Here is a 26,638-nt window from a genome sequence, read left to right as displayed (position 1 = left end):
ATCTTCAACAAATTGAAAGTAAAATAACTCGCAATATAAGCCCATTGTACTATGGGTGCTATGGAACTTCAAAAGAGAGAAGCATTGGTCATTTCCACTGATTTTACATGATTTGTTTGTTTTATAACACTTATCTCGCAGCTCAGTATGAACAGTTTGCTTTTCATAATGCTATATTGATTGCTTCTCCATATTTTGTGTTGGGTTAGAAAATTGCAATGTTTTTGTCTTTGAATTATGGAGGTAGAGAAGTCTTAGATTGCTAATGTCATAGTATCTCTGAATTTAAATGTTGGACATTTCTCTCAAAGTTTAAATGTATTTTTTTCATAAACTTTAAAACTGTTGACTTTCCAAATTTATTTAGGATTTCCCTGTTAAAGAAACTAGAGCAGAATTCTCAGTCTTATCAGCAGTGATGCCTTGTTTGTTTTGTGGGGCTGTCTTAATGTCCTGTGAGGTATTTAGCAGCATCCTTGACCTCTATCCACTAGATACTAGTAGTTCCCACCCCCAGCTGTGACAACCCAGAGTATCTCCAGACATTGCCAGATACTTCTTGTGGGGCAAAGGCCCCATCACTACCCCCAGCCCTCCATCCCTGGCCCCTCCCCTTATTCTCCTTCCCTCTTTACTTTCAGAACCAATTGAGAGAGTCATGACTGGTATTTTAAAAAATGGGAGACTGATATAGGATAGAGTAGAAAATATCAAAGTGAATTGCACAGAGTAAAGGTAATTGATGTGTAAAACATTTTAGTGTTGCATGTGTGTTATTTAGGCTCACAATGTAAAATTTATGTTTCATCCTGGGGATCATGGCCAAACATGTTTTAAAGCCACCCCCTTATATCATGACTCACCTGATACTGGTTTTTCCTGCTTCCCCCATCTCCTCTACCTGACCTACCTGAAAAAGTTTCTAAAGATGATATTCAGTGGCTAATTGATGTATGTATTGTAGACATGGTATGTTTTCTGATTTAATATATTTTAATCTTAATATTATAATGCAACATAAAATGTTTAATTACATGAGTATATTGTCAGTCATTTATCCAACTGTAGAAAAGACATCCAGTTTCATCTTTTTTAAGCACTGAGATCGATTGTGGAGACTTTAATTTCCATTGTCTTCCAGATCCTAACCTGACTGATTTTATTTAATTCTTAGGTCTCTTTTTTTTCTTGTAAAATCTTGAGAGACTGGGGTAGTAAGTGGAAGAATACATGTGTATGACAGTCTCCTAAGCGATAAATTGTGAAATGGTTGATGTAATTATTAGACTCTTTAGAGTAGCACAACTCCTTCCTTTTCCTTTTTTTGGGGGGGAAGGTATAGGTAGATATGAAGGTGGGGCAATTTGGTGAACAGACCAGAATAGAAAGAAGGGAAGACAGACTGCAAACCTTCAGGTAGAAGCATGGGTCTTAAAATATTAAACACAAATCCTAAAAGATAGCAGCTTTATACATCTGAGTTTAGGTGTAAATGGTGAAATTTATCTCCTTGTATAATCTCAAGTTTCTTGCAATTTTAAAGTAATTAATCTACTGTGTATGTTTATAATAATAGACTATTGAATTGACAATATACATTAGAAATTTGAGAAAGATTTTGATTTATGATATTTGAGACTAATTAAACATGTGTGGAATTCTGAACCATATGGACTAAAACTATTTTAGAATAAATTATAATAATGGGAAAATTTTTAAAAACTTTACTTACTTACTTTATTACTAAGACTTTCACAGGTAAAATTTTTTAGTTTTATTGCTTTCCTGTATATTCACTTTGTAGGTAAAATAATTTCATGCTAAATGGTTATTCCAATTGCAACATGAGTCAGAGCTTCACTATGGAATGAAAAAAGCTGAAACACATCAAAGTCGCATGTATATAATTAATGACTGTTGTATTATTATGCAACATTATGAAATTGTTTCATCGTGTCTTTTCTAAAAAAAAGTACACTTTTTATGAGGTAATAAATCAAGTTGGAAATACATATTATGAAGCTGATTTCAGACTTGAAATTACATAACATAAATGTAAGCAGATTGAGAAGCTAAACTAACTTGAAGTTAATTTGTAAAATGCATAGCCAGAAGGTAGATTTACAAATGGGAATAAAGGAGAGGTTTTTGTTTCTTGATAAATTGCAACACATAAAATGTTTAAGATGGTAATTCCTTCTAGTTGCAAAAATATTTCCTTGTTAATTATGGATAAAACACTGTGTTAATATTTGCCTAGAGAAAAAAGATTAAAAGATTATTTTTAATGGAAACTAGTACCACCCCCCAAAATACCAAGTATGTACTAAGAAAAAAAATCTTACAGATTTCGTTTTGCAGGAGATTTGAAAAGGTGCTTAGCTAGTTGAATGAAAATTAAAAGCAGAATTAAAATATGGACTAATTGTTTAAGTTAGTTTGGAAAATAGGAAATGTCAAAGCCTCTGTTAAATTGAATTAGAATATAGTAGATGATGCCTAGATACAAGTATTTAATAGAGCTTTAAAAATGTAATGATGAAATTGGTTCAATGAATAGAAAAATACAAAGCTTTGTGAAGGACATGCCGCTGTTAACTGCTAAGAGGCATATCAGAGCAAATACCCTAATGGTGTTACAAATGCTGTAATAGCCAGTTAGCTTTGGCTTAAAAAAGTATTGAAGTATCAGAGAAGTTGGGTCTAAGACCATTTCAATATTTTGAGAAATATACAGTAGACTCATTCATTCATTCATTCTTTATTTCATTCAACTAAAATATATTAAATGTCAATAATTGATAGTACTAGAGTATGAAACATGAAATATAAAAGCATTTTCTGTCACCCTAGAATTGCAGCTTTTTGCAGCAGGAGTAAGAATTTGCTATGAATTTGACTGCATTAATGAAGGCTAACTCATCCAAGAAAATTGTACGTGGGATGGGCTTTTGTTTTTGTTAGCTTGTGCTTCAAGCTGTCTGTTTTTCTTTCTAAAATGTACCCATAAGAAGGGCTTCTTGAGGAAGTATTTGGGGTATGGGGAGGTATGTTTCAAAGCAAAAAGGCAGCCCAAATTATTGCCACCCTTAATCCCATTTTCCCTGGTGCTGCTTATCTGTCTCTTTTTTTGTAGGTAGCTTGGTTGTTGCTCTTTCGGGAGCAAATAAGTGAGCCTGATGTAGTAAGCATGGAATCCTACAGTAAAAGAATGCTGTTAATTCTTTCAACAGAAAAGCTAATAAAATACAAGCAAACGTTTCATTTCGTAGGAATCTAAGATGCTCCTGATACTTCTCTTTTGTCCAAGTCTTGAAATATATAATTTATATTAAGGGATGGATTGTTGAATAAAATAGTATTGAAAATTGTGAACTTTAATGATCAAGATGATATGAACAAGTTAGGCTATATGTAAGATGAAGGACATCAAAAAAAGAAAACTAAAAGAGAATAAAAAGATGTTAAAATTCTGAGTTTAGAATAAAAGGGGTATGAATGGAATACACTGCTGTCTCTTCAAATGAAACAAATTTTAGATATGATTATATTTTACAAAATAGCACACATACTCAGAATTGTGTGTGTGCGCTTGACTGTGCACACAATGTTGAAGGGTCAAGAGTTGGACTGAGTTTAATTTTTTTTTTCTTACAGATTATTGTAAAAGCCACTTTATTTCAGCATATCCTACTCTATACATATTAGGGATTTTTAAAAGAAAAAATGTATTTCCCATGGGATTACTGACCTTTGCTTTGTAATTAAGGAAACCTCGGTTTTGGGGTGGGGGGCGTAGCTCAGCGGTAGAGCACGTTCTTTTTATGCATGAGGTCCCCAGTGCCTCTGTCAAGAAGAGAAAGGGTTACTTAGGTTTTGATTAATCTATAATTTGAGCCTCATATCCTGTTCTTGAGATAGTAGAAGAGGGCAACTCTTCAAATTTTACTGAGGAAACAAGAAATACCTGCTTCTAATTTTAAACTTGATGCATTTTCCCAAAGAAATAATGTTATAAGTGACAATACATTCTATTTTTTTCTTCATTTAAATTTAAGGAGTCAGTTCTAGCAACTAAGCTAGGTATTCAGATCCTCTGGAGTAGAAGACATATGTCTGTTTTTGTTTTGTTTTAATCTGGGAAATTTTCTTAAATTTCACCTTTACTTTTGGAGGATAACTTCTTTGGATATAGAATTCTTGGTTGACAGAGTTTTTCCCCCTCTCTCAGTACTTTGTATACGTCGTACCATTTTTTTCTAGTGATAAGAGTCTCACCTTCCTATGGGTCGCTCCTGTGTCTGCAGAGCCTAGTTATCAGCCAGAGATTTGGGCAGAAATTGTGCTAAAATATTTTCAGCTTTTAATCAACCTCTGCTAATCAATCTTTGTGCAGTGTGGGGGACACGTTCAGAGTTCAGCCAGTTTTCAAGTCACTTGCTGGAGTTTCACTTTCTCCCAGACTCTCCTGGGATCTTCCCTGAATAGGGTATAATTTCCCAGTCAATCTGACATGTGTGGAGAGTTTACTGAGCTTTTTCCTGTGGGTCTCTCATTTCCAAGATTTCCCTGTCAAATTTCTGGCTGCTCTACCATTCACCCTATGTGGTACTGCAATCTTAGGCTAGGAAACCTGCTAGTTTTCTTTGTTTCCTATCGGGTTTGCTTCTTCACCCCACCCCAAACCAATAACAAGGTGGCTGGTTTTCCCAGACAGCCCTGCACTGCTGAAACTGTACCAGAAGGGGGTTGTAGGAGCAAGCCCAGGTAAGAAAGTAGCAGACTTCTGTTGTTATTATCTAAAACTCAAGCATTTCCCTCAGGTTTTTATGTGCCTTTGTTTGATTTCCTCAGCCACGCAATTGTCATTGTTGACAATTTCATCCAGGCTTCTACTTGGTTTTTGTGAAGAGACCTAATTGGCACTTCAAGCCACTAAGCCCGAAGTCCCTCCTTTATTATGATTTTATGAGTCTGGAATGCAGAAAAATCTGTGATTTTTCTTCTCCATGGGGGTTATTGAAGTTAACTAGTGCAGTTTAACTCCTCCTTCCCATGGGTAGATTCTCAAGCTTCTGCCCAGTTAGTCAAACCATTTGCCCAAGCCTGTATGTCCACATGTATTCTTACCCATGTCATTTCTCTTTCTACACAAAGTGGACACCCAGGTACACCATCTAAAGCCCTGCCTATTGAGAGTTTTTCTTCACTAATGTCTTTCAGGACCATCCCTGAAAGTCTTCTTTTGGCTGGTGCACACCTGTTGAGCTGATGCATCTGGCCTTTGTCCTCTTTTGCAGGGGAGAAATAATGACCCCTTTTGTGGCCATAGATGTCAGCTAAGGGAGAGACGCTGGTGCAGTTATAGTAGATGATGTGAAAGTTGGGTCTGCCTGCACATTCAGTTTACTTATATATCATCTGGCCCTGCTTAGACTCAAACATGAGTGCACCACATCTGCCTTATAATGGATGGTTGTTTGGCTTGTCCAGCTGTTTGGTTGGTTTAGCCTAACAGAAAATTTAGCTTATGTTGGGCACTTCTGGCTATTTGGTCACTTGATGACTTACGCTCAGATATTTGTCCCTACCAAAGCTGGTAGCATACTTGAAGCAGTTTTTCAAATAGTATATAGTTCTCCTCTGTAGACTGCATGGCTTTCATCCAGAAACCTAGGAGTGTACATTGTGATTCCCCTACTGAGGCTTGCCATAAATTTCTCATGGCATCTTTTCCCCACCGCCGATGCATCTAATACTGTGCAGTCTGTTGCATCATATGGCCAACGTGACAGGGCTGCTTGCTTTGCAGACTGCACTTGATCTAGAGCTTCATTTTGCTCTGGGTTCCTTTTGAAGCTTGACAACCTTCTGGAGTTCTTGGTGAAGGAGTATTTACCAAGCAGTATTCCCCATGGTGGAATATGTTGCCTTAAGAAACCAGAGGCTGCCTACCAGCCATTGTGCTTCTTTCTTATTGATGATAGGTTCAAGGTGTAATAATTTGTTCTTTGCTTTGGAGGGATGGTTTTTCATGACCTTAAAAATTTCTCTGATATTACAGGCCCCTGAATCTTTGTAGGATTTATCTGCTACCCTCTGTAGAGCATGTTTCTAAACAAGGCCTCTAATATAATTGCTACTTTTTTCTCATTCATATAGTGAACCAGTAAAATGTTCTTTGGAATGTCCCTGTGGTCTTTTGGGACTGTATTACGATAGAGGCAGGAGGGTTAACATAATCCTGGGGAAGACTGTCAGAGTATGTTCTCTTTTCCAGCCCAGGAGTATGTGAATGATTTCAGTCCTTGACAGGGGTGGGGAAAATGCATTTTGACAGTTCAGTGTCTGTATATCATATACTTGGGTCCATATTGTTTCTAGGAAGGATACCACATTGGCATAACAACTTCAAGAGAGACTGCTACTTGGTTGAGTTTACAGTAGTCCACTACCATTTTCCAGGATGCATCAGATGCATCTTTTTTTTTTTTTGAGGCCAGACTGGTATAGTAAAAGGGATATACAGTGTGGTATGTGCCTACTCCAGCTCCAGCTGTCCTGCCAGGGGCCCTGGTACAGCACACCCTGGTGTCCCCTGGCCCATGCTCCCTCTAGCTCCAGCCACCCTGCCAAAGTGAGCCCAGCTCAGTATGCCCTGGAAGCCCCTGGCCCAGGCCTGCTCCAGCTTCAGCTGCGAGGAAGCCCCAATGCAGAGTGTCCTGGGATGGCCCTGGGCCATGCACACTCCAGCTCCAGCAGGCATGCCAAAGCTGCCTGGCACATACAGTCTACATAGGAAACCCTCCTACATGGGGCCACGCTGTCAAGACTGGAAGAGGTGGCTGTTTCACCTAATTCATGGAAACAAACACAGAAAGTCAAACCAAATGAGAAGACATGGGAATATGTTCCAAATGAAAGAACAAGAACACAATGAGAATGTCAGCTTGTCAGCAAACAAATAGAAAGTTAGAAAATACAAGAGAGAACCAATTAGAGCTGAAGAATACGATAACTGAAATGAAAAATACACTGGAGGGAATCAACAGCAGATTAAATGATACAGAAAACTGGATCAGCAATCTGGAAGGCAGAAGACTGGAAATCACCCAGTCAGAGAGCAAAAAGAAAAAAGAAAATTTTCAATGAGAATAAGGAGTCTCCGGAACATCGGGTGTGCTGACATTCACATTACAGGGGTCTCAAATGGAGAAGAGAGAGGGAAAGGGGAAGAAAACTTATTTGAAGAAATATTGGCTGAAAAATTCCCTAACCTGGGGAAATAAATAAATATCCGGATCCAGAAAGCGTAGAGTCCCAAACAAGGTGAATCTAAAAAGAGCCACACGTCCTGGCCCCTGCCTCCATTAGGTAACCTCTGAAGATCCACACCAGCTTCAAACTCCTGTGGGTTTGGTTGAGGCAACTGTTTACAATTTAACCTCTCTCTTCTAAGTCTTCCTTGGAGCCAGGAGGGCTCCATATGGCTGCACCCTGGGGAGAGAGCATAACTTCTTGGATAAAGGACTCGGCTAGGAGCGGTGAGCTTGCAGCACTTTGGGCAGCTTGAGGAATGAGTGCAGTTCTGAGGGGGTTGTATGGGTGGTATAAAACAACAGCCACTCAGATTGTGTTGTCAGTGTTGTCCTCTTATTTCTACAAGACGGATGTAACAATATTAAGCATTCTGTACTCATATACTCTTTTGAAACTGAGGGAAACTTTTCTAGAAACCTCCTCTCTATAGTTCTTCATGTGTTTTTTGGCCATAACTGTTATTCATGGCAGGTCCTAACTAGTCACTGACAATAGAGTTAGAATTATCAAGATTGGCTTAGAGTTCAATTGTTGTAAGGGGATGGGAAGTAGAGAATGAATTGTGCCTGCCAAAAGATAGGCATTGAAAGGGTTATAATAGTCCCAAAGCGGGGGGGAAAAACCCTCAAATGTCTAAAAATCGTATGCTAGAGCTGGTTTGTACCAACTTGTGAGAACCACTTGTGTGCCTCTCTTCCCAACGCCACATTCAGTGACATAGTGTTGGTAGGTCGAAATTGGCTTAGCGGAAGTATTTGCACCATGGAAATACATAAATGTTACAAAACAGGATCCATTTTCTCTCCTAGAAAACATGTTATTAACCGTGAATCACCAGATTCAGTGATAACTGAAATCTGTTTGAAATTTTGATGACTATGGAGATTATGGTAATAAGGAAAATTATCCAGGCTGTAATGTAAAGTTATTTAAGAAGCTGAACTGAAAGTTACATCTGCTATGTTCAAATGACATGTGCATATAGAACTGGAAAGAAATAAGGATAAATTAGAAGCTTTCGAGACACTAATTTGTAAAAAAAAATTAATGTAGAATTTCATTAGTGTGGCTATAATGTTTACATAATAACAATGAAAAAAGGAAACTATTGATTTAGTTGTCTTACTGTATTCCATTTTTAGTGATCATCCCTGGACCCCCCATGCACTCTCAGAGTACAGATAAAAAAATTTATAAATATAATCTTATGCATTAGATAGGTCATGCTTAATGCCTAAAAAAATGTAAGAAACCCTTTATTTGCTTTATAACAACACTCATTTCCGCATAACATTTTCTTCACAACTCCATCAAATTTTCTAGGGTGTTGAATTTTTTATACTTTATGCTTCATCTTTATATTTGCATTAAAATTCAAATAAAATTAAATTAGTCGTTCATTTACTATCTCCTTTTGATATGCATGGCTTACCCAGATCATATAGCTTCCCAGGATCTTTTATACAAGTTAGCAATAAGCATTTAATGCATGTAACAGTCCTTTCAGAAAATTCCAAGACTAATATTTTTAAGGAAACTAATAGGGCAATATTTCATTCCTTGAGATAACTTTTGACAGGTTACTTCAGTGCTTACCATATCCAATAGGTGCAAAAGATTGTTTTAAAATGTTGATATCAAAGTGTAACAAGCAGTCTCCTAGTTGATTTGTATTTTCTGCCATATGCGGTGCCACTTCCCCCAAAAGAGGGATTTCATTATAGTGTAAAATGGCCATTAGCACAAAATAAAATTTTCAAAATAAAACTGTTCATCTCCAAAAGATCAGTAACAATAATGAATTGAGATTTCTGATTCAAATATTAGTTTGCAAATGTTATATAAAATAATAAATGCTTTTTTAGGTATGCTGAATACAAATTTCCCCTTTTCTGCTTATTTTTTAAATATTGAAATGAATGCATTTGTGATATTGGTATTACCAAACTATTATATTGGAATACATTTATTTGCAGTGAAAATGTGTACCATTTTAAAATAAGATAACTTTAATTTTGAATCACAGGCCAGGCGAGTATATCCAAACATAGATAGAATGTTCTGACCATTGTTTAATTTCTGTCTCATAATTGAAAAGGTTGACAGTTTTAGTTGAATGAAACAGTGAACAAAAATAAACTAAATGCAGATGAATTAGTCTTCACCTAGTTTATTTTCAGACAACTGGAGTTGTTTCTGTGATCTGTTATGCTTAGCTATATTCAGAAAAATTTCTTGTCATTGAACTTGGCTTCTTCTATCACTCTTTTACTGAATTGGTTCAGAAATTGTGGTTTTCGGATGCCCCCACAATACACTCTCTGTCTCCCTTTCTGTTCTTTCTCTCTTTCTCTGTATCTCTCTGCCTTCTACCGAGGCCTTCCTGTTTCCCCTCTTTTCTGCTTATCGGTTGCCTGTCCCCATTGGGCACTTTTGTGTGGTGCCTTCTGTCAAGATGTATTATATTTCAGGTATGCTAGTAAATGTGTTTCCTTTTGTTTTAATCCAACCCTCCCTTTAAAATATTAAGCTCTTCTGTATAAATCACATATTGAGGAACAGATTCTATTAATTAAATACTTTTAATGCTAGAGAATAGAAGGGCTAGTGTAGGTACTTTTTGTTTAATACTAGGCTACCTTGAGAACCATAGAGAAAAGGAAAATATGTTATACAACCAGATACCTAGTCCCCTCCACCCTCGCCCGTGTAGATTCCCTTTTGGTTGACTTTATATGAAATTAAGATTGTATTTAAGTGAATTTCCCTATGATGCAAGGCATTCTATGTCAGCTTCATTAACTCACGTCATTTTAATTAAGTAACTAGTAATTGGAAGTACAATAATGCTACCTTTCTATGTTTGAATTTACATGTTATTAATTAATTATAGCCTTGACTGCATTAGTTGGAAAAGCTTTTAAATTTGTTTAGCAAAAAGTATAACAACTATTTAGTTTTATGAATTATAGCTGATAGAGGCCATTAAAATTCATTGTCCTATTATGAAAATATATTGATTTAGGAAACCATCCTTAACATTTGCTAATATTTTTTCTTATACAAGGTTTTTGATTTTTATTCTATTTTGTAATGGTTTCCAGTAGTTAAAATTATATAAATATGATATTTAAAATATTTGTAAGAGTGAAGACCCCAAAGGATTGATATTTCAAATTGTAAATGCCAAGTAAACATTAGCAGAAGAGAAAGGGAAATTAAAATTAATCAGTAATGCAAGAAGTCATTAAAGAGAAGTAACTGTTAGGTTTCAGATATGATGAGTTGGATAAGAATATAGTTGATAAAATGTATGGTTGATGCTGAGAGAAAGCATATTTCTGCTTAGCCTGCCATAAAACAGAGATTATAAAACCAATATTTCCTCAAACCTCACTCTCAAATTCTTCTAAATACAGCTTAATTTAATTCAAAAAGAAAAAGTATATTTCAGGCCTAGTGTGTACCTGATGCCTTGCTAAGTGCTACGTGTAAGGTGAACACAGCATGGTCTCTGCTTGGGAGATAAGCATGAGAGCAAGCCAGAGGCATACAGTATGATGGATATGAAGTAGTTCAGTCTGAGACACAGACGTGATTCTGAGAAGGCAGAGGCCGTTCTGCCTTGATTTATCATGGAGGACTTTACAGAGGAGTTGCTGTGTGCACTGAGTTTTGAAGGTTGAGTAGAATTTTCCAGGGGAACAGGGCAGGTATCGGATGGGAATAGGTGGTCTTTCTACATTTTGAAATCTAACCATTATGTCAGTGAGAACAGGTTTTTTTGGAGTACTTACCATTTGCCAGACACTGCTTGACATTGGAGGGGGGCAAAGATGAAGAAAGACACACTTCCTTTCCTGAAGAAATTCACAAGCTCTTGAGGAGCAAGTGTGGTTGATAGGTTGTTAATTATCCTTTTTTATAGAGAAGCAGTGTGGTATATTAGAGCAATGGATTGAAAACACATACACCAGGCTCTATTCTAGGTTTTGCTAGTGATCCTGTTGTAATCTTAGGAAGATTATTTAATTTTCTGGTCTTTAATTTCCTCTCAAAAATAAAGAAAATAGATGTAGTATTTTAAACACTGTGCCAAATGGAGCACCAGATTTTAGCAGTAATGTTCCAGGAACTGCTGAAGAGGGTAAGGGGGCGTATCCACATGGGTGAACATCCGAATCTTCCACTTTGTTTCAACCAAACTTTGCTCTTAACCACTTTTATTTGGGGGTTCTGTTACAAAAGAGACTCTACTGCATCACTGCATAAAGAAGTGTGAAAATGAGTAGGCTTGATATTTTAATCATCAGCTAATTTATTCAGTTAACTTTTATGTTCCAGGTGCTTCTATGTGTGCCAGAGGCTGCGACAGTTAAACAAACAAACAAACAAAAAATAGGCAAATTTCCTGACATCAAAGAAGTGGCAAGAGGCCAGAATGCATAGGGCTTTTTAAGTCATTGCGAAAATTTTGGCTTTCATTCTAAGTGAGGTTAGAAGCCATTTGGTGGTTCTAAATAACAAGTGGCTTGATCTGATTTACCCTTTGAGGATTACTCTTGATGCTGTGTTGAAAACAGACTTGAGAAGGGCAAAGAGGGATTCAGGGAGGCCAGCTAGGTGGCTGGCTAATCCAATACTTAATGAGAGATAATGGTTGTTCGCACCAAGTTGGTGGTAGTACAAGTGAAGAGAGGTAGTCAGATTTTGGGTATATTTTGAAAGTACAGCCAACAGAATTTTCTGATGATTTAGAGGTGGGTGTGAGAGTAAGAAAGGAATAAGTGAAGGATTCCTTCAAAGATTTTTGCCTAAGCAGGTTGAAGGCAGGAGTTGCCAATACTTAACATAAGGAAATTGTGGCAGACAGATTTTTTCAACGAGGGGGCAGGGAGGATCAGTGGTCCAGTTTTGTACATACTGGGTTTGATTTTCCTCTTAGACATCTAGTGGAGATGGTGAGTAAGCTATTAGACATACTAATCTGGAGCTCACTGGAATGGTTAGGTTTGGATACATACGTTTGGAAGTCGTCAATGTACATATGATACTTAAAGCCATGCAGCAGAAGAGATTACTGAGTATGAGGAACTGGAGTATGTTTCTAGGAAAAAGCAGCGATTGCCGGATTAAGCTGGAGAATACTTCTGCAACTAGAGAGGATGAGGAAAAACCAGCCAAAGAAATTGAGAATAACTGGCCAGTGAAATAGGGGGAAACCCAGGAGGAAAGTGTTACCCCTTAATCCAACTGAGGAAAGGATTTCAAGAAGTATTGATTGTGTCAGTTGATGCTCAGGAGTCAAATCAGGTGAGGATTGATTGCTCTTTAACCACTGAGGTTAGCGATGCAGGAACAGATTGCTGGTGTTGGTGACCTTGACGAGAGCACTTTTAGTATGGTTGATGGGGTTAGAATTCTGAAGTGGGCTCAAGAAAAAATGGAAAGGAAGGAATTGGAAACAGTGAGCACAGACAGCTCTTGGGGGGAGTTTTGCTGCAGAGGGGAGCAGCAACAACAAAAAAGGAATTGATAGCTAGAGAGAGGGATTTTTTTTTTAAAGGTAGGAGACAAGACAGCCTATCTGTTCTCATAGGAATGATAGCAAGAGAAAATTTGTTGATGCTGGAAGGGGAGGACAGTCGTTTCAGCCTTATCCTTAAGTCAGGAAAGAAGATGGGATTTAGTACTTTGGTAGGGGGATGACTTGTTAAAGAGGTAGGAACAGTTTGTTTATAGAAGGAAGGCAGAAAATATGAAAACAGATGCATGTATGGTTTGTTCTGAAAGTGTAGAATGTCTCATCTAGTTTTTTATCCCCCCTGAAAGTGGTAAAGGTAGCAGGACCATTACCTGAGGGTCCTGGAGGGAGGCATGGAGGGAGGAAGTTAAAGTTCAATGGATAGAGAAAATGGGAAATGCTGATCCAGGAGAATGGAGGAGACAATGAACTAATGAAATGTAGCACAGTTACCTGGAAGCAGTAAGAACTGTCTTGATTATAAATTTACAATTTTTGATGGAGAATAATTAGTGTGATTTTGTGTTTTTCCCTAGAAAAATGTATGTCTTACGTATGGATTCACAGCTCCCAAGGCACATGTCCAGAGAGAGTCAGGAGGAAACCATGCTATCCTTTTAAACCTAGCGTCAGAAGACAGAAGTGTTACTTCTACCACATTCTGTCGGTCCTAGATCTCCCTAGAGTCAAGGGGAGGTTGTATAGACACTACCTTCTCAATAGAGGGGTATCAGTCATTGTCACATTGCAAGAGGAACATGTGAAATAGGGTGTGGAATGGTGTAGCCACCTTCGGAAAATAAATCCACCCCATTGTTTACCCCAATCCCTGGTACAGAGTAAGCACTCAATAAGTGTTATGATTATTATTAAATAAAACCTGAAATGAGGCCTCAATTCTGGATAATTACCTTAGGGTGGCAGTGACATAATAGCAGGTTATAATGTATAGGTATTCAGTCAATCTTTTATTCACTAATCACTCTGTGTTAGAAGGGGAAGGATCTTTGCAAAATGATTTGCTTTGTAAAATGATTGGCTTAAGGTCATAATCCAGTTCATGGCCAGAGTGAATTCTGATTCTTGTCTTCTGCTTCGCAGTTCTCTTTGAGTAGCTCCCAGGTATAAAGTACAGTATTTCATCAAATCTACACATTTTCCCAGCTTTATCATCTCTGAAAGTAGGACAGAATTGGCAGCATTTTATTTGTTTTCTCTTGGTAATACATGAAACAATCAATGTTGTCTCCCATCTGATGAACTTAGTTATGTGAAGTGGTAATAAAGATCAACAATTCCCAAACATTTGTTACAGTATAATACATAATTCATACTCAGGTCAGAAACCTTTCCTAGTGATATTTGCAGTTTCAGATTTCTTTTGGTAGCTTGACTCTTCTCCTTTCCCTCTCATTTAAGACATTAAATGAGATTTACATTAATATAGATGCAAAATTGAAATTACTTTAATTTAAACTTTACTCTATTTTAACATAGTTTATAAACTATGTTACTTTATCCATAGTAGCATTACTTGTAACAGCACAGTGATTGGGAACTGCTGATCTAGACCATGAGATAATATCCAATTACAGGTCTAGGAAAAGGTTATTTGTTAATATACTACCTGCCATTTTCCAAACATATTATATACATTCATATCGGTAGCAGTAGTTTGGTGTTTTCTCTCTTCTCTGCCAGGATTACACCTGTTGTTTTCCTCTAAGACAGTAGAATCCTCCAATAAGTAAAATCTTACTGCATCTTTCAAGGTGCAGTTTAAATACCACCTCTGTAGTAAAGCATTTCCTAAGTTTTAGAGTCTCTCCCCTTTCTGAATAGTCACCATTTTTCATGAAATTCCATAATTTCTTATCCTCAGAAGAAAATTTTTTCACATTACAACATTTTAAAAACATAAATTCTTTTTGCCATCAAATGCTTGTCATTGTTTACTGGCAGCATTTTTCCTCTCTAGTGATATCTGATATAATTTATATAAAATAATTGTGCGTGTTATAGTTGATAGCAACTGTATAGTTGATTAGCTGTAATGAAATAGAATATCATGGATAGATATTATATTATGTTACACTAAGCTATGCTGTTATGTACTTTACATGTGTCTACCTTTCTAGAATGTGAGTTTCTTGGGGTCTTATTTGCACCCACAGACCCTAAACAGTTTCACACTGTGTAGTCATTAAAATGAATTCTAATTTGTGTAATATATATAATCATTCAATCAATCACATGTTATTAAAGATGAATACATTGGTAATACCAAAAGAGCAAGATTTTTAAAATAAGCTAATTATGGAGAATGCTTTACCGTCCTATTTTAAATATTGTGCTTTGGCTAGCCTTACTTACGTTTTGGAGTCTGAGACTTGATTGAAGCGTATCTGGCCTATTAGATTGACTGACTTTTATGGTTTGGTCCCTGTCTTTAAAATCTGCAGCTATCAGAGCTGGTAGTGCATTAGGAGCAAATTACCACAAACTCAGTGGCTTAAAACAACACACATTTACCACCTTACAATTTCTGTTGTTCAGGTCTCAGCATGGCTTCACTGGGTGCTCTGCAGTCAGGCTGGGCTGTGTTCCTGGAGTCTTGATGGGGGAAGAATCTGATTTCAAGTTGAATGAGATTGTTGGCAGAATTAATTTCTTTCTGACCAGGTGCCCCTTGAAGTTCCTAGATGGTACCCAGGGTTCCTAAAGACAGCCTGCTCTTCCCTGCCACGTGGGCTTCCCTCATGGCTGCCTACTTCATTGGGCTAGTAAGGGGAGTCTTAGACTAAGCTGACTAGCTGGGCAGAGTCTTGTTAACAGTATAATGAGAGTGACACTCCACCACTTTGCCATCCCCCCACCTTGATGAGGAGCAAGTCACGGATCCTGCACAAAAGCATGAGCATGATGATGTGGGGATTATGGGAACCACCTTAGAGTCAGTTCTCTCCACACAGTTGTCTCTGAAGCAACTCCATGGAACATAGTTCGAAAACCGTTGCCTCAAATAATATTCCCAAGGTATAACTTTTTTTTAACTTGGGCTTTTAGTCTCCCTCAATTCCGAAGGGAGCTATTAGCCTTATTACCCTTGGAGGACTTAGACTTACTGTCAGCTTTAATGGTTGTCTTAGGAAAAGTGACTCTCCTGGAAGGATTTAGCATTGTGTATCAAAATACAGTTCCTGGAACACTTACTCTGGGAGAAAAGTTAGTGTTCCAATTAAGTTGGTGGAAACTGTATGTTATATACTTCTTATAAAAAAGCGTCTTGCCATTACCATAGGAAAAATTCTGCACTCAAGAAATCTAATTACATTTAACCCAGAGTTTTCCAAGCTTATTTGACTTGAGGACCTTTATACTACTTAAGCCTATTCACATTGCAGAACCAGGGTTTCCTGCTGGGAAATGTGGACCCATGTAATGCCTGACAAGCTGAGGAGGAACGAAATACCAAGGAATAAAATACCGAAAAGAGGAATGAGAGGAAAAATAAAAGGGCCAGAGATGAATTCTCCCTGTCTGTTTAGAATTAAAGTTACAATTATTGTACTTTTAATAATGATGAAGATGATGGTGATACCATCCACTTTGGGATGACTATAACTTGTCAAGCACTTTTATGACTATTATCTTACTTAAACCTCTCAACAACCTGTGAGATACCATGATTAACCTGTTTTTATACAGATGAGTAAATGAGGCCTAATGTATTATCTGACTTGCCCAAGTCATAAAATTAATTAGGAGTGGAGCCAATACTTTAACATAAGTTTTGTGGCTCCAGCTATAAAAGTCTTTCTGTTGCAACATACTCTGTGACTTTATTAACACGATTAAAATGAAGATGTTGAAAAGTACCTTTGTATATATGTGTATGTATGTGATTTAATTGAAAACATTTGTGAACCAAAACTAATGAAAAACTAGGACATAAAACAGTTAAATTCTTATCTTCACTTAAGGACTGTAGAAAAATTTCATGTTATAAGTAGAATATCTGAACTTTTTTTCTTTGTGCATGAAACACACAACATAAACACCTGTACTATTGGGTTAGTTTATATTTTGCATTAGAGATAAGTGAAGGAGAAAATCTTAGCCTAAGATGTGAATCTTTTGATTTTTTTAAACAAAGTTTTATATTTAAGTGAGTGTAATTCGAACTAAGAGAATCACTGAATATCAGAATTTGATAGAATTTAGTGGGCTTTTAATACAACTTTCTGAAGCACGGATTCTTCTCTACATCATACTGACAAGTGGTACTCCAGCTTTTCTTTGAACACTTCCAGTGATGGGATTATCAATGCCTATGAAGGCAGCAACATACTATTTTTAATTTTTAATTTTGAAATAATTATAGATTTGCAGGAAGTTGTAAAGATAGTACAGAGAGATCCCATGTGCCCTTCACCTAGTTCGCCCCAATGTGTACACCTCGTATACCTGTAGTGCAGTATCCCAAAACCAGGAAACTGACAGTGGAACAATGTGTTTGTATATGGATTCACATATATGAATTCATGTAAGCACCACTATTGTAAAGATACAGAGATACTATACCATTTCAGAGGTCTTCCTTATGCTGCCCCATTGTAGTAACCCCTTCCTCCCCATCCCTAACCTCTACTAACCACTAATTTATTCTCCATTTCTATAATTTCTTATTTAGAGAATGTTATATAGATGAAATCACATGGTATGTGATATTTTGTGATTTTTTTTCCCATTCAGCATATTGCCTTTCAGGTCCATCTATGTTGTATGTATCAATAGTTTTTTTTCCCTTTTTATTACTGAGTAGTATTCCAAAAACTGTATATGCCACGGTTTGTTTAGCCATTTGCCTATTAAAGGACATTTTGCTTGTTTCCACTTTTTGGCTATTACAAAAAAAGATACCCTTTTTTGTGAAATTTCTCTTCATATAAAGCATTCAGCCTTTTGCCATTAAGTGTGATCTTAGCTGCAGGTTTTTGATTGGTGTCCTTTATTTGAGCAAATTCTCCTCATTCCTTCTTTTGAGAGTTTTTTTTTTTTAATCACGAATTTTTTTCTGTATTAATGAATAGGATCATGTTATTTTTCTTTTTTAACTTGTGAATATTATAGCTTAAATTGATTTTTTTTTTATATTCAACCAGTCTTGCATTCTAGCAATAAATCCCATTTGATCTGAGAGTGTCTAATTCTTTTTATATATTGCTGAATTATATTTGCTAATATTCTGTTAAGGATTTATGTGTCTATATTCATGAGGGATTTTGGTCTGCATTTTTCTTGTTTGCCATTTTGTTTTTTTGTTTTCTGTTTGTTCCTTCTGGTTTTTATTTTTCTGTTTTCTTTTTCTTGCCTTTCTGTAGATTATTTGAACATTTTTTAAGAATTGCATTTTGATTCATCTGTAGTATTTTTGAGTGTATTCCTTTGCAAAGTTTTTTTTAGTGTTTGCTCTAGGTACTGAATTACATATGTACAACTTATCACATCCTACTAGTATTGACACTAGTTATTTTACTAGTTAGATTGACACTAGTTAGTTTTATTAGTTAGAGTGAAGTGTAGAAAGTTTATATACTTTAAGTTCTTTTACCTTTCCCTGTTTATAATGTAATTATCTTAAATATTTCTTCTATGTTGAAAGCCACATCAGACAATGTATACATTTTGCTTCAAACATCAACCTAATTTAGAAAACTAAAGAGGAGAAGGAAGGTGTATTGTATTTACCCATATTTTTACTTACCATGTTCTTTATTCCTTCTCTGTATTTCCAGGTCCTTTCTTTTTTATTTCTTTTTTGTTTCCAGAACTTCCTTTAGCCATTCTTTTAGGGTAAGTTTGCTGGTGACACATTCTAGTTTTCTTTTGTCTGGGAATGTCTTTATTTCTCATTCATTCCTGAAAGATTATTTCACCATATTTAGAGTTCAAGGTTGACATTCTCTCATTTTAGCAATTGAAAAATGTTGTGCCACTTCTTTCTGGCCTCCAAGGTTTTTGATGAGAAATCTTACCACTGTCATTGGAATTGTTTTTCCCCTTCAAATAAGGTGTTTTTTCTTTCTTGCTGCTTTTAAGACAGTTTGTCTCTAGTTTTTAGTTTGATTGTGATGTGTCTCATCACAGATTGCTCTGCATATTTCCTGTTTGGGGGCTTATATAGTTTCTTGAATCAGTGGGCTTACATGTTTTGCATATTTGGGAAATTCTTCAGTCATTATTTCTTCAAACACTTTTTCAGCCCTACCTTTATCCTTTCCTGGAACTACAATGATACGGATGTTTTATTATTATCCTTCAGGTCCTATTTTATTTTTTAGTCTGTTTTCTCTCTGTTTCTCAGATTGGGCAATTTCTGTTGTTCCCTTTTCAAGTTCATTGTTGTCCTTCTGTCCTCTCCATTCTGCTGTTGAATGCATTCATTTGCTTTTTAAATTTCAGGGTTTTTTTCAGAAAGTTCTAAAATTTCCACTTGGTTCTTTTTGTCTTCTATTTCTTGTTCTAGAACTGGAAAGTTCAGTAGTACATTTTTGTTCTGCTACTGAAGGAAAGATATTTTATTATCTTATTTCTGCACTTTGAAGCTATACAAAATAAGAATATTAAGTGATAAGTATTATCTAAATAGTCCTAGTAGTTTAGGACTATTTTCTGTATGTTTTACATTGATTATTTAATCCTTATAGTAACACTAATATTCACTCATTTAAGAAATGTTTACTGAGGACCAAACATATGTAACACTTTTTTTTTTGTCAGATATTTTCACTTTAGCTTCAAATGATTAAATTGCTAATCTATTTACAGAGGGAAAAACTACATTTCTGCATTTTTGATGGTTTGTAGGCATAAGAGAAGAGGAGATATTGGAAGCTCAATTCTCACATCTTCACATAAACCAACCAAGAATTTTCATTTATAGTCTCTGTATTTAATCCAGTTCAGAGATTTATCAATGCTTTGTTGTGGAGCAGTATAGATATTTGTAGATACAGTTATGCTGAGGTTTTTGGGCAGCCGCAAAATCTTTATTGTCTATTTGTGCCGTGAAAAAGGATTGAGAAGCACTTTTCTAGTTCACAGTTGAAGAATGTGTTTTTTCCACCTACACATTGAATTTTTCATGTGTTAGCACAGTTTCATCATCCTTCACAAACTTCTCAAAAGAATTGTCTCCAGTGGTTCTCAAACAGTGAGATCATCATCACCTGGTGGGCTTGTTAAAACCCAGAGTGCTAAGCCTCACCTGCAGAATTTCTGATTAAGTCTAAGTGGTACTTAAGAATTTGCATTTCTAACAAGTTCCCAGGTGATGGTAATTATGCTGCTTTATGGATTTGTGGCCCATTCATCTACAATTTTTCTTCTTCCTTATCTCCCTTTGACTCTTCAGTGACTTCCATCCGATTTTAATTTCATCATTCTTTTCTAGAGTGCTTTTTCTAACATCCGTCCTGATTTTCATGTTGCCAAATTAAATGCAGTCTTTTCAGTTCCTTGTCTTACCTGTTGTATAGAAATCATTCTGTAGTTGATTTTTCCTCTGGTTTAGGAAACTCTGTATTTGGTCTGGAGTCCTCCATCTTCCTCTGTCCTTCTTTTCTGTCTATTCATGCTCTTTCTCAAGTCTCTCTTTTTTTGATCTCAAATCAAACTGTTAGAATTCAGTCTGGGACCACCTCATATCTTACTTTACCCTGTTCCTAAATGATCACCTTACTCCTATCTGTATGCTAATAATTCCCAGTTTATGTCTCCAGTTCAGACCTTCCTTTTAAGTTTTATTATAATTTAACCAACTGATTTCTTATATAACCACTTGAATAACTTACAGGTATTTGGAATAATATTTCCAAAATTAATCACCATGTTTAATAAATTCTAAGATGCATATTTTAATTGTTTTAATATCTATGAATCTTACAGTCAGTGATATCTTAGATTCCGTGAAATAAAGTAACTCTTTTCTCCCCCTTCCCTAATTAAAAGTGCTTCTTCCTCTTATGAATGGTCTTTCTTTCTATTCAGTTGTTAATCCCAGAACCTGGGAGTTATTTTTGACTCTTCAATCTTTCTTAACACTCTTATTTCTACCTCTAAAACATCGCTCAGTTCCTTTTTCTTACCATGTCTGTTGCCATCACCTGCGTTCAAGCCCTAATCAGCTATCCCATGAATGATTATAATTGTCTTTTTACCTCTGGTGCCTGCCAACCCAATCTCTATTTAGTACTTTTCATTCATCTTTTAAAAATGTAAATCAGATCATGTCACCATCTTGCTTAAAATTCTTAAATGAATGAAATTCATGATCTTCAATGGCATAAAAAAGGCCTCCTTAAGCTGGTCCGCGTTGCCTCAGCGGCCTCATTTAGCACTATATTCTCCCTCATTCTTTTTGGTTCAGACGCACTGGTGTTCCATCAGTCCTTTACCATCTTGTTACTTCTTCCAGCAATGTTCTTTCCTCCACTTTCCATCTTTATCTGTCCTCTAGGTCACATGTTTCAGTTCTTATCTTCAATATCACTTCTTTAGAGGTGTTTGCTGACCCCCAAATCTAATTAGATGTTATTTCACTCTTTCAGTGCTTTGTACTCCCCTGTGTGACACTGATGATTTATTTGTTGTGTTTATCTCCACTCTGTTGACGTCTCTTTGTTTTACCCCTTCCACTAGACTTAGCACAATGCCTAGCATATGGAAGGTGTTTAGTAAATATGTTTAAATAAATGAAAGTACAAGTTGAAGTGAAAAAGATAGATGTCCCCTTGTAGACTAAAAAAATTCTTTTTCATAAAGGACACAAATGAACTACTTATTATTTATAGCTTGGATGACTGATTTCATGAATATGTGTAAGCACATTTGGTTGTCCTTTATGATTGGATTATTTACTGCATTCTGTTGATTCTTATTTTGTGGTTGGCTTTATTCCTTTGATAACTATGTAAGTTTAAAAAGCTAAAGCTCTAAACTGTTCTTAGAAACAATGAACAGTACATATATGTCAATTTAAAAATATATGCAGAAAAATTAAATAAATGAATAAAAATACATAGCAAAAAATTCTTTTTTCAAATGTAAGGCAGATGAGCACAGAAGTTTGGGAGATGGAGATTCATTCTTAGTTGCCAATTACATAAATCGTCTTACAATTATTCTAACGGAAAATTTACTTTTTTATGAGAACATAATTTCTGAAAAAACTTGAAAAATCATTTCAAAGTAATATTAAGTAATTCATGATATTTAAGTAAATAAAAGAAAAGATACTCCCTTTATTTTTACTAGGAGAAATTGAACCTGTTTTGTCACTTTCATACAAAGTTAATCTTTTATGTAACCAATTCTTTTTTTTAAATCACTTAACATTTTTTAGGTTTCAGCATTATAAAGAATATCATACAACATTCCAGAAACAACATTTGATTATTTCACTTTTCATTGTAGTGGTTATTAGCAAAGCACTGTTTAATTTTTAAAATGTTCCGTAATCTTTGGAAAACAAACTCACATCTATAGATCAGCATGAAAAAAAATTGCATGAGTAACAGACATAGCTGATCATCTTTTGTTTTTTTCAGAATATATAATTTTTTCATTTCTATTCCTGTTTATTATTAGCTTTTTCTCTCCTTGCAGCACTTTTGTTCTATAGGGTCTGTCTAGAGTACATAAACTATATATTCTGTGTTGTGTAAATTTTACTCATTTGAAATCTTAGCTTTCTCTTGGTGTATATAGTGAGTGCTACAGACAAAGTTCTTGAAACCAGAGAGGATCACACAGTTTAAAATGTTTATAATGTCTTTGTCTGTCTTCCCTTTCACCGTCTCCTTTACTTCACTCTTTTGTCTGTCTGACTCTCACAGGAGACATGGATTACAACTGGTTGGACCATACGTCTTGGCATAGCAGTGAGGCATCCCCAATGTCTTTGGTGAGACATGTGGAGCCTTACTATTTGATTTCCGTTATCATTTCACTTTTCCTTTTTTATTTACACCTTTGCATGTTTTCTTTTTTGTATTTTTTTTTTTATCCCACACCTGTAGGGGACAGTCAAAAGGGAAAAAGAAAAACTAGTGAGCAGGCAGTTTTGTCGGACTCTAACACCAGGTCTGAGAGACAAAAGAAAATGATGTACTTTGGTGGCCACTCTTTGGAAGAGGACTTGGAATGGTCTGAGCCTCAGATTAAGGACTCTGGGGTAGATACGTGTAGTAGCACAACCCTTAACGAGGAGCATAGCCATAGTGATAAGGTACTGAGATCGTGGAGCCTGCCTTTTAACCTGCTCATTTGGTCTTCGTTTGCTCTCTGTCACTCATTCAATCGAAACATAATAAAAGGACAGGGCATCTCAAGGGTCAATGTAGCATTTCTTAAGGTGCAGAAAAGAAAAACAAAACTAAAACAAACAAACCAAAATACTTCTTGCTTGCTTTGCTATTTTTGTTGTTGGACGGCATACTAAAAAAATAAGTAAATGAAAATAAAAATTAGGAACCAAGGAATATCTTGTTTATGGTCGCGTGAAAGAATTTTGTAATGTTATTATCTACCACAAATACAAAGAATTTTTTTGGATTGGCTTATTTAATTGCTTGCATATATTTCCCTTGGGATGAAAATTAAATTATTAATAGTTTGAATCCCAGGCAAAAGGGAGATAATTGGGTCTGTTTGCACAGAAAAAGTTGTTTTTCTTTTTTCCCTTTCACTGTCATTTTGCTCTTTTGTTTTATTGTCATAGCATTTTAATGTAGTATTAATTAGTATTAGAACCACTGCCATCTGCTTTGGTATTTATTATTTTTGCTTTTAGTATAGTGAGACTTTTGAAATCTTTTTACCATATAGATGTGATTTACTGGAACTTGTCTTTTGCCTGCTAAATCTTGCATGAAGATGTGCATGTTATTTTTAGATAGCTATGAAACTGTGATTACACAAATCATTTACCTTGTTATTTGACATATAATTCATAATGGAATGGTATCATAATTTATAAAAGGCTTGGTTCTGCCCCGAGAGAAGCTACTAATATTTTCAAGGTTGTTTAACAATGGATACTGTTGAATTATCTAATAAAATTAATTTACTAAACAGATCAGAGACCTGAAAGAATCAAGGGACCTCCAAAAGTGAGAAATGTAATCTATCCTCACCTTTGAAATAGGCCTATTTCTCCCATGCACATTCACTTGGAAATTTACTGGCGCTTGCGTATTTTTTTTATAATTTAATCTATAAACCTCATCATAAGTTCAAATTTCATGTTTTAATAGAGTTTGAACTTTTAATTTTTACTACTGTAAAGTCCTTCAAAAGTCTTCCAAAAGTGTTTGAAGATTAAATTCTCCTTTTGAAATGAGTTCATTTACATAGAATTGCAGTCTCTTTTCTGCCTGTGAACCTTTCATGTTTAGTGTGTAGATAATTAAATTAGAGTTTGCATTTATTTTCAAGATTTCTCAGATTTTGTAGATCTATATAACTTCAGTATTATGTCAGAGCGTTGTCAGAATTTGAAATAACTGAATTTTTAAAAACTTGAGATTATTAACATGAGATTATAATCATAATCTAGTAAGCTGTTTTGATCAGTGTTTTGAATGCAAACTGGTTTGTGTAATCATAACACATTGGAAGTCTGACGTTTAGAGAGATTGTACAATAAGGGGTCATTTGTCATAACAGGACATTAATTTTTGTGTTTGTTGATGCAATGTGTCAGCACCCTGTGACGTGGCAGCCGTCTAAAGATGGAGATCGTTTAATTGGTCGCATTTTATTAAATAAGCGTTTAAAAGATGGAAGTGTACCTCGAGATTCAGGAGCAATGCTTGGCTTGAAGGTATGTAATGAAATATATGAGATTTTGGCTTTATAATCCTTTACAGATTTATCAGAAAAGTGAAAGATTTAATAACTATTTATACCAATTTAGTGGAGTTTTTTTTCCATTTTCAATAATTCCTAAATATTTGCACTCATTATCTAAAACCTTTTCATTTTCCAAGTATTATTTAAGAAGTTGCCATTATTCTACAATTACACATGCATACACACATACATATATATAATTTTGGAAAATAAAACGAGTTACAGACTTGAATTCTAAATACAGTGCTCAAACTTATTTTATGTAGTTTATCCTTTAAGTCTATATCTGTGTTTATATTCTATTAAAATGATAGATTTATTTAATTATTAAATATGCAAACTTGGGAAATATATGTGTTACATAGAAATATATAATTTTTGTATTAGTGTAGCAAAATGTGTGTTTGTGTGTATGTGTGAGATAGAGAGAGGGAGAATACTGTTTGAAGTCTGGAAACTCAAAAATACTTACGTTAAGAGATTTAATATAAATATTGGTTTATATTTTACTGTAAAATACCAGACAGTTATTTGGTAAGTACACCAAAGAAAGCTCTGTTTATTTTTTGTGCATCTGTAAAGAGAATTAAAAACTGAAATGCGAAGAGAGTCAATGTTTTAGTTAAGCCATTGGACAGAAGTAGTCCTATAGAAACTAGGATGTGATTGATATTTGAAAACTTCAGGTTTAAATAAATTGGACAACATTTATTGGGTGGTTGCCATGTGGCTGTCACTCATCTGAGCACTTTACATCTATCATTTTGTTAACACTCACAATAGATAAGAAATAGGCTTAGAGAGGTGTCGTAACTTGCCCACAGTCACAGAGATGGTGATAAAGGTGGGAATTAAATCCAGATCTGCCCAGTATCGTGTTAGACCAGTGGAGTATAGAGGTTGGGAAGTTTTGGCTTGAGTTCTAGTGATAGCAGTTACTAACTATATGGCATTAGGCAGCTAAACTTCTCTTAGCCTCAGATTCCTCATCTGTACAATGGAGATAATACTGACTGAATTATTATTGAATAAGATTAGATAAAGCAATATACAAACATTTAGTACAGTGCCTGGTACTCAATAGTTATAGTCAGTATAATTAATTATTATTATTAAAGTTTATCAAGCCAAGAAACTTTTTAAAATATTAACACAGGGATTTCAGCCCATAATATCTATACATATAATTTTCAGAACCAAAAATAGGAATAATTAGATAATATTAACTGAGCTGCAACTGAGTGTAATTCACTGCGATTTGGGAATAAATACATGGATTAAGATAAATCAATGACTTTTGAATTTTGTATTATTTAGTCAACTTAGAAGAGGAAAAAAACACATCAGTGATGTTAGTTACTATTATTTGCTTAACTTGCTATAAAGTTGATATATTGGTTGAATGGCAGTTGATGAGAATCAGCATTAAGTTTTAAGAGGCCAGTCTTACAGGTACACATTTGACTCCACAGCATTATTGCTCACATTTGTTTTTTCTTTTTCTGAAAGGTATGTATGAATACAAACATAAAAATAGAAAAATTGGGAGGCAGATGGTCTAAAGTTTACATTAATTCTGATGAGATTAAGTAAATTTTGTAATTTTCTCAGTCAAAATCCATCCTCATCATCATGTACATTATCACTGTGCCCAAAAGATTACCAACTAATAAAATTTTTAGAAGATATAATTATAGTAAAAGTAATAAAATATATATTATGATACTTGACATCTATAACTTGAAATGTTAATATAATTTTGTAGTGCTATAATAACATGTTTTTAGAAATGGCAAAAGTCAGAATTCTGTAATAAAGGCAAAAATTATAAATTGTTACATTGTTTCTAAGTTATGCAACACTTACAACAAATAATGG

General features: G+C 35.2%; 1 protein-coding gene across 29 annotated transcripts in view; it reads left to right on the top strand.

Annotated features, from left to right (window-relative positions):
• The window catches only part of RIMS2 (regulating synaptic membrane exocytosis 2), a 511,671-nt gene that overhangs the window by 223,337 nt on the left and 261,696 nt on the right, over positions 1 to 26,638 (top strand). For 16 of the 29 annotated variants that reach the window (XM_064476913.1, XM_031439470.2, XM_064476910.1 and 13 more), the window contains 2 exons: positions 22,744 to 22,811; positions 24,612 to 24,731. In XM_064476913.1, the coding sequence (XP_064332983.1) occupies positions 22,744 to 22,811; positions 24,612 to 24,731 (188 nt within the window). Of the gene's footprint in view, positions 1 to 22,743; positions 22,812 to 22,926; positions 23,136 to 24,611; positions 24,732 to 26,638 lie in introns of all 29 variants that reach the window. The other 13 variants (XM_031439443.2, XM_031439442.2, XM_064476911.1 and 10 more) reach the window with 1 other exon arrangement.

The sequence above is a fragment of the Camelus dromedarius genome, chromosome 20 (assembly GCF_036321535.1).
Source record: "Camelus dromedarius isolate mCamDro1 chromosome 20, mCamDro1.pat, whole genome shotgun sequence".
Lineage (NCBI taxonomy): Eukaryota > Metazoa > Chordata > Mammalia > Artiodactyla > Camelidae > Camelus > Camelus dromedarius.
This window is presented reverse-complemented; position numbering and strand designations above follow the sequence as displayed.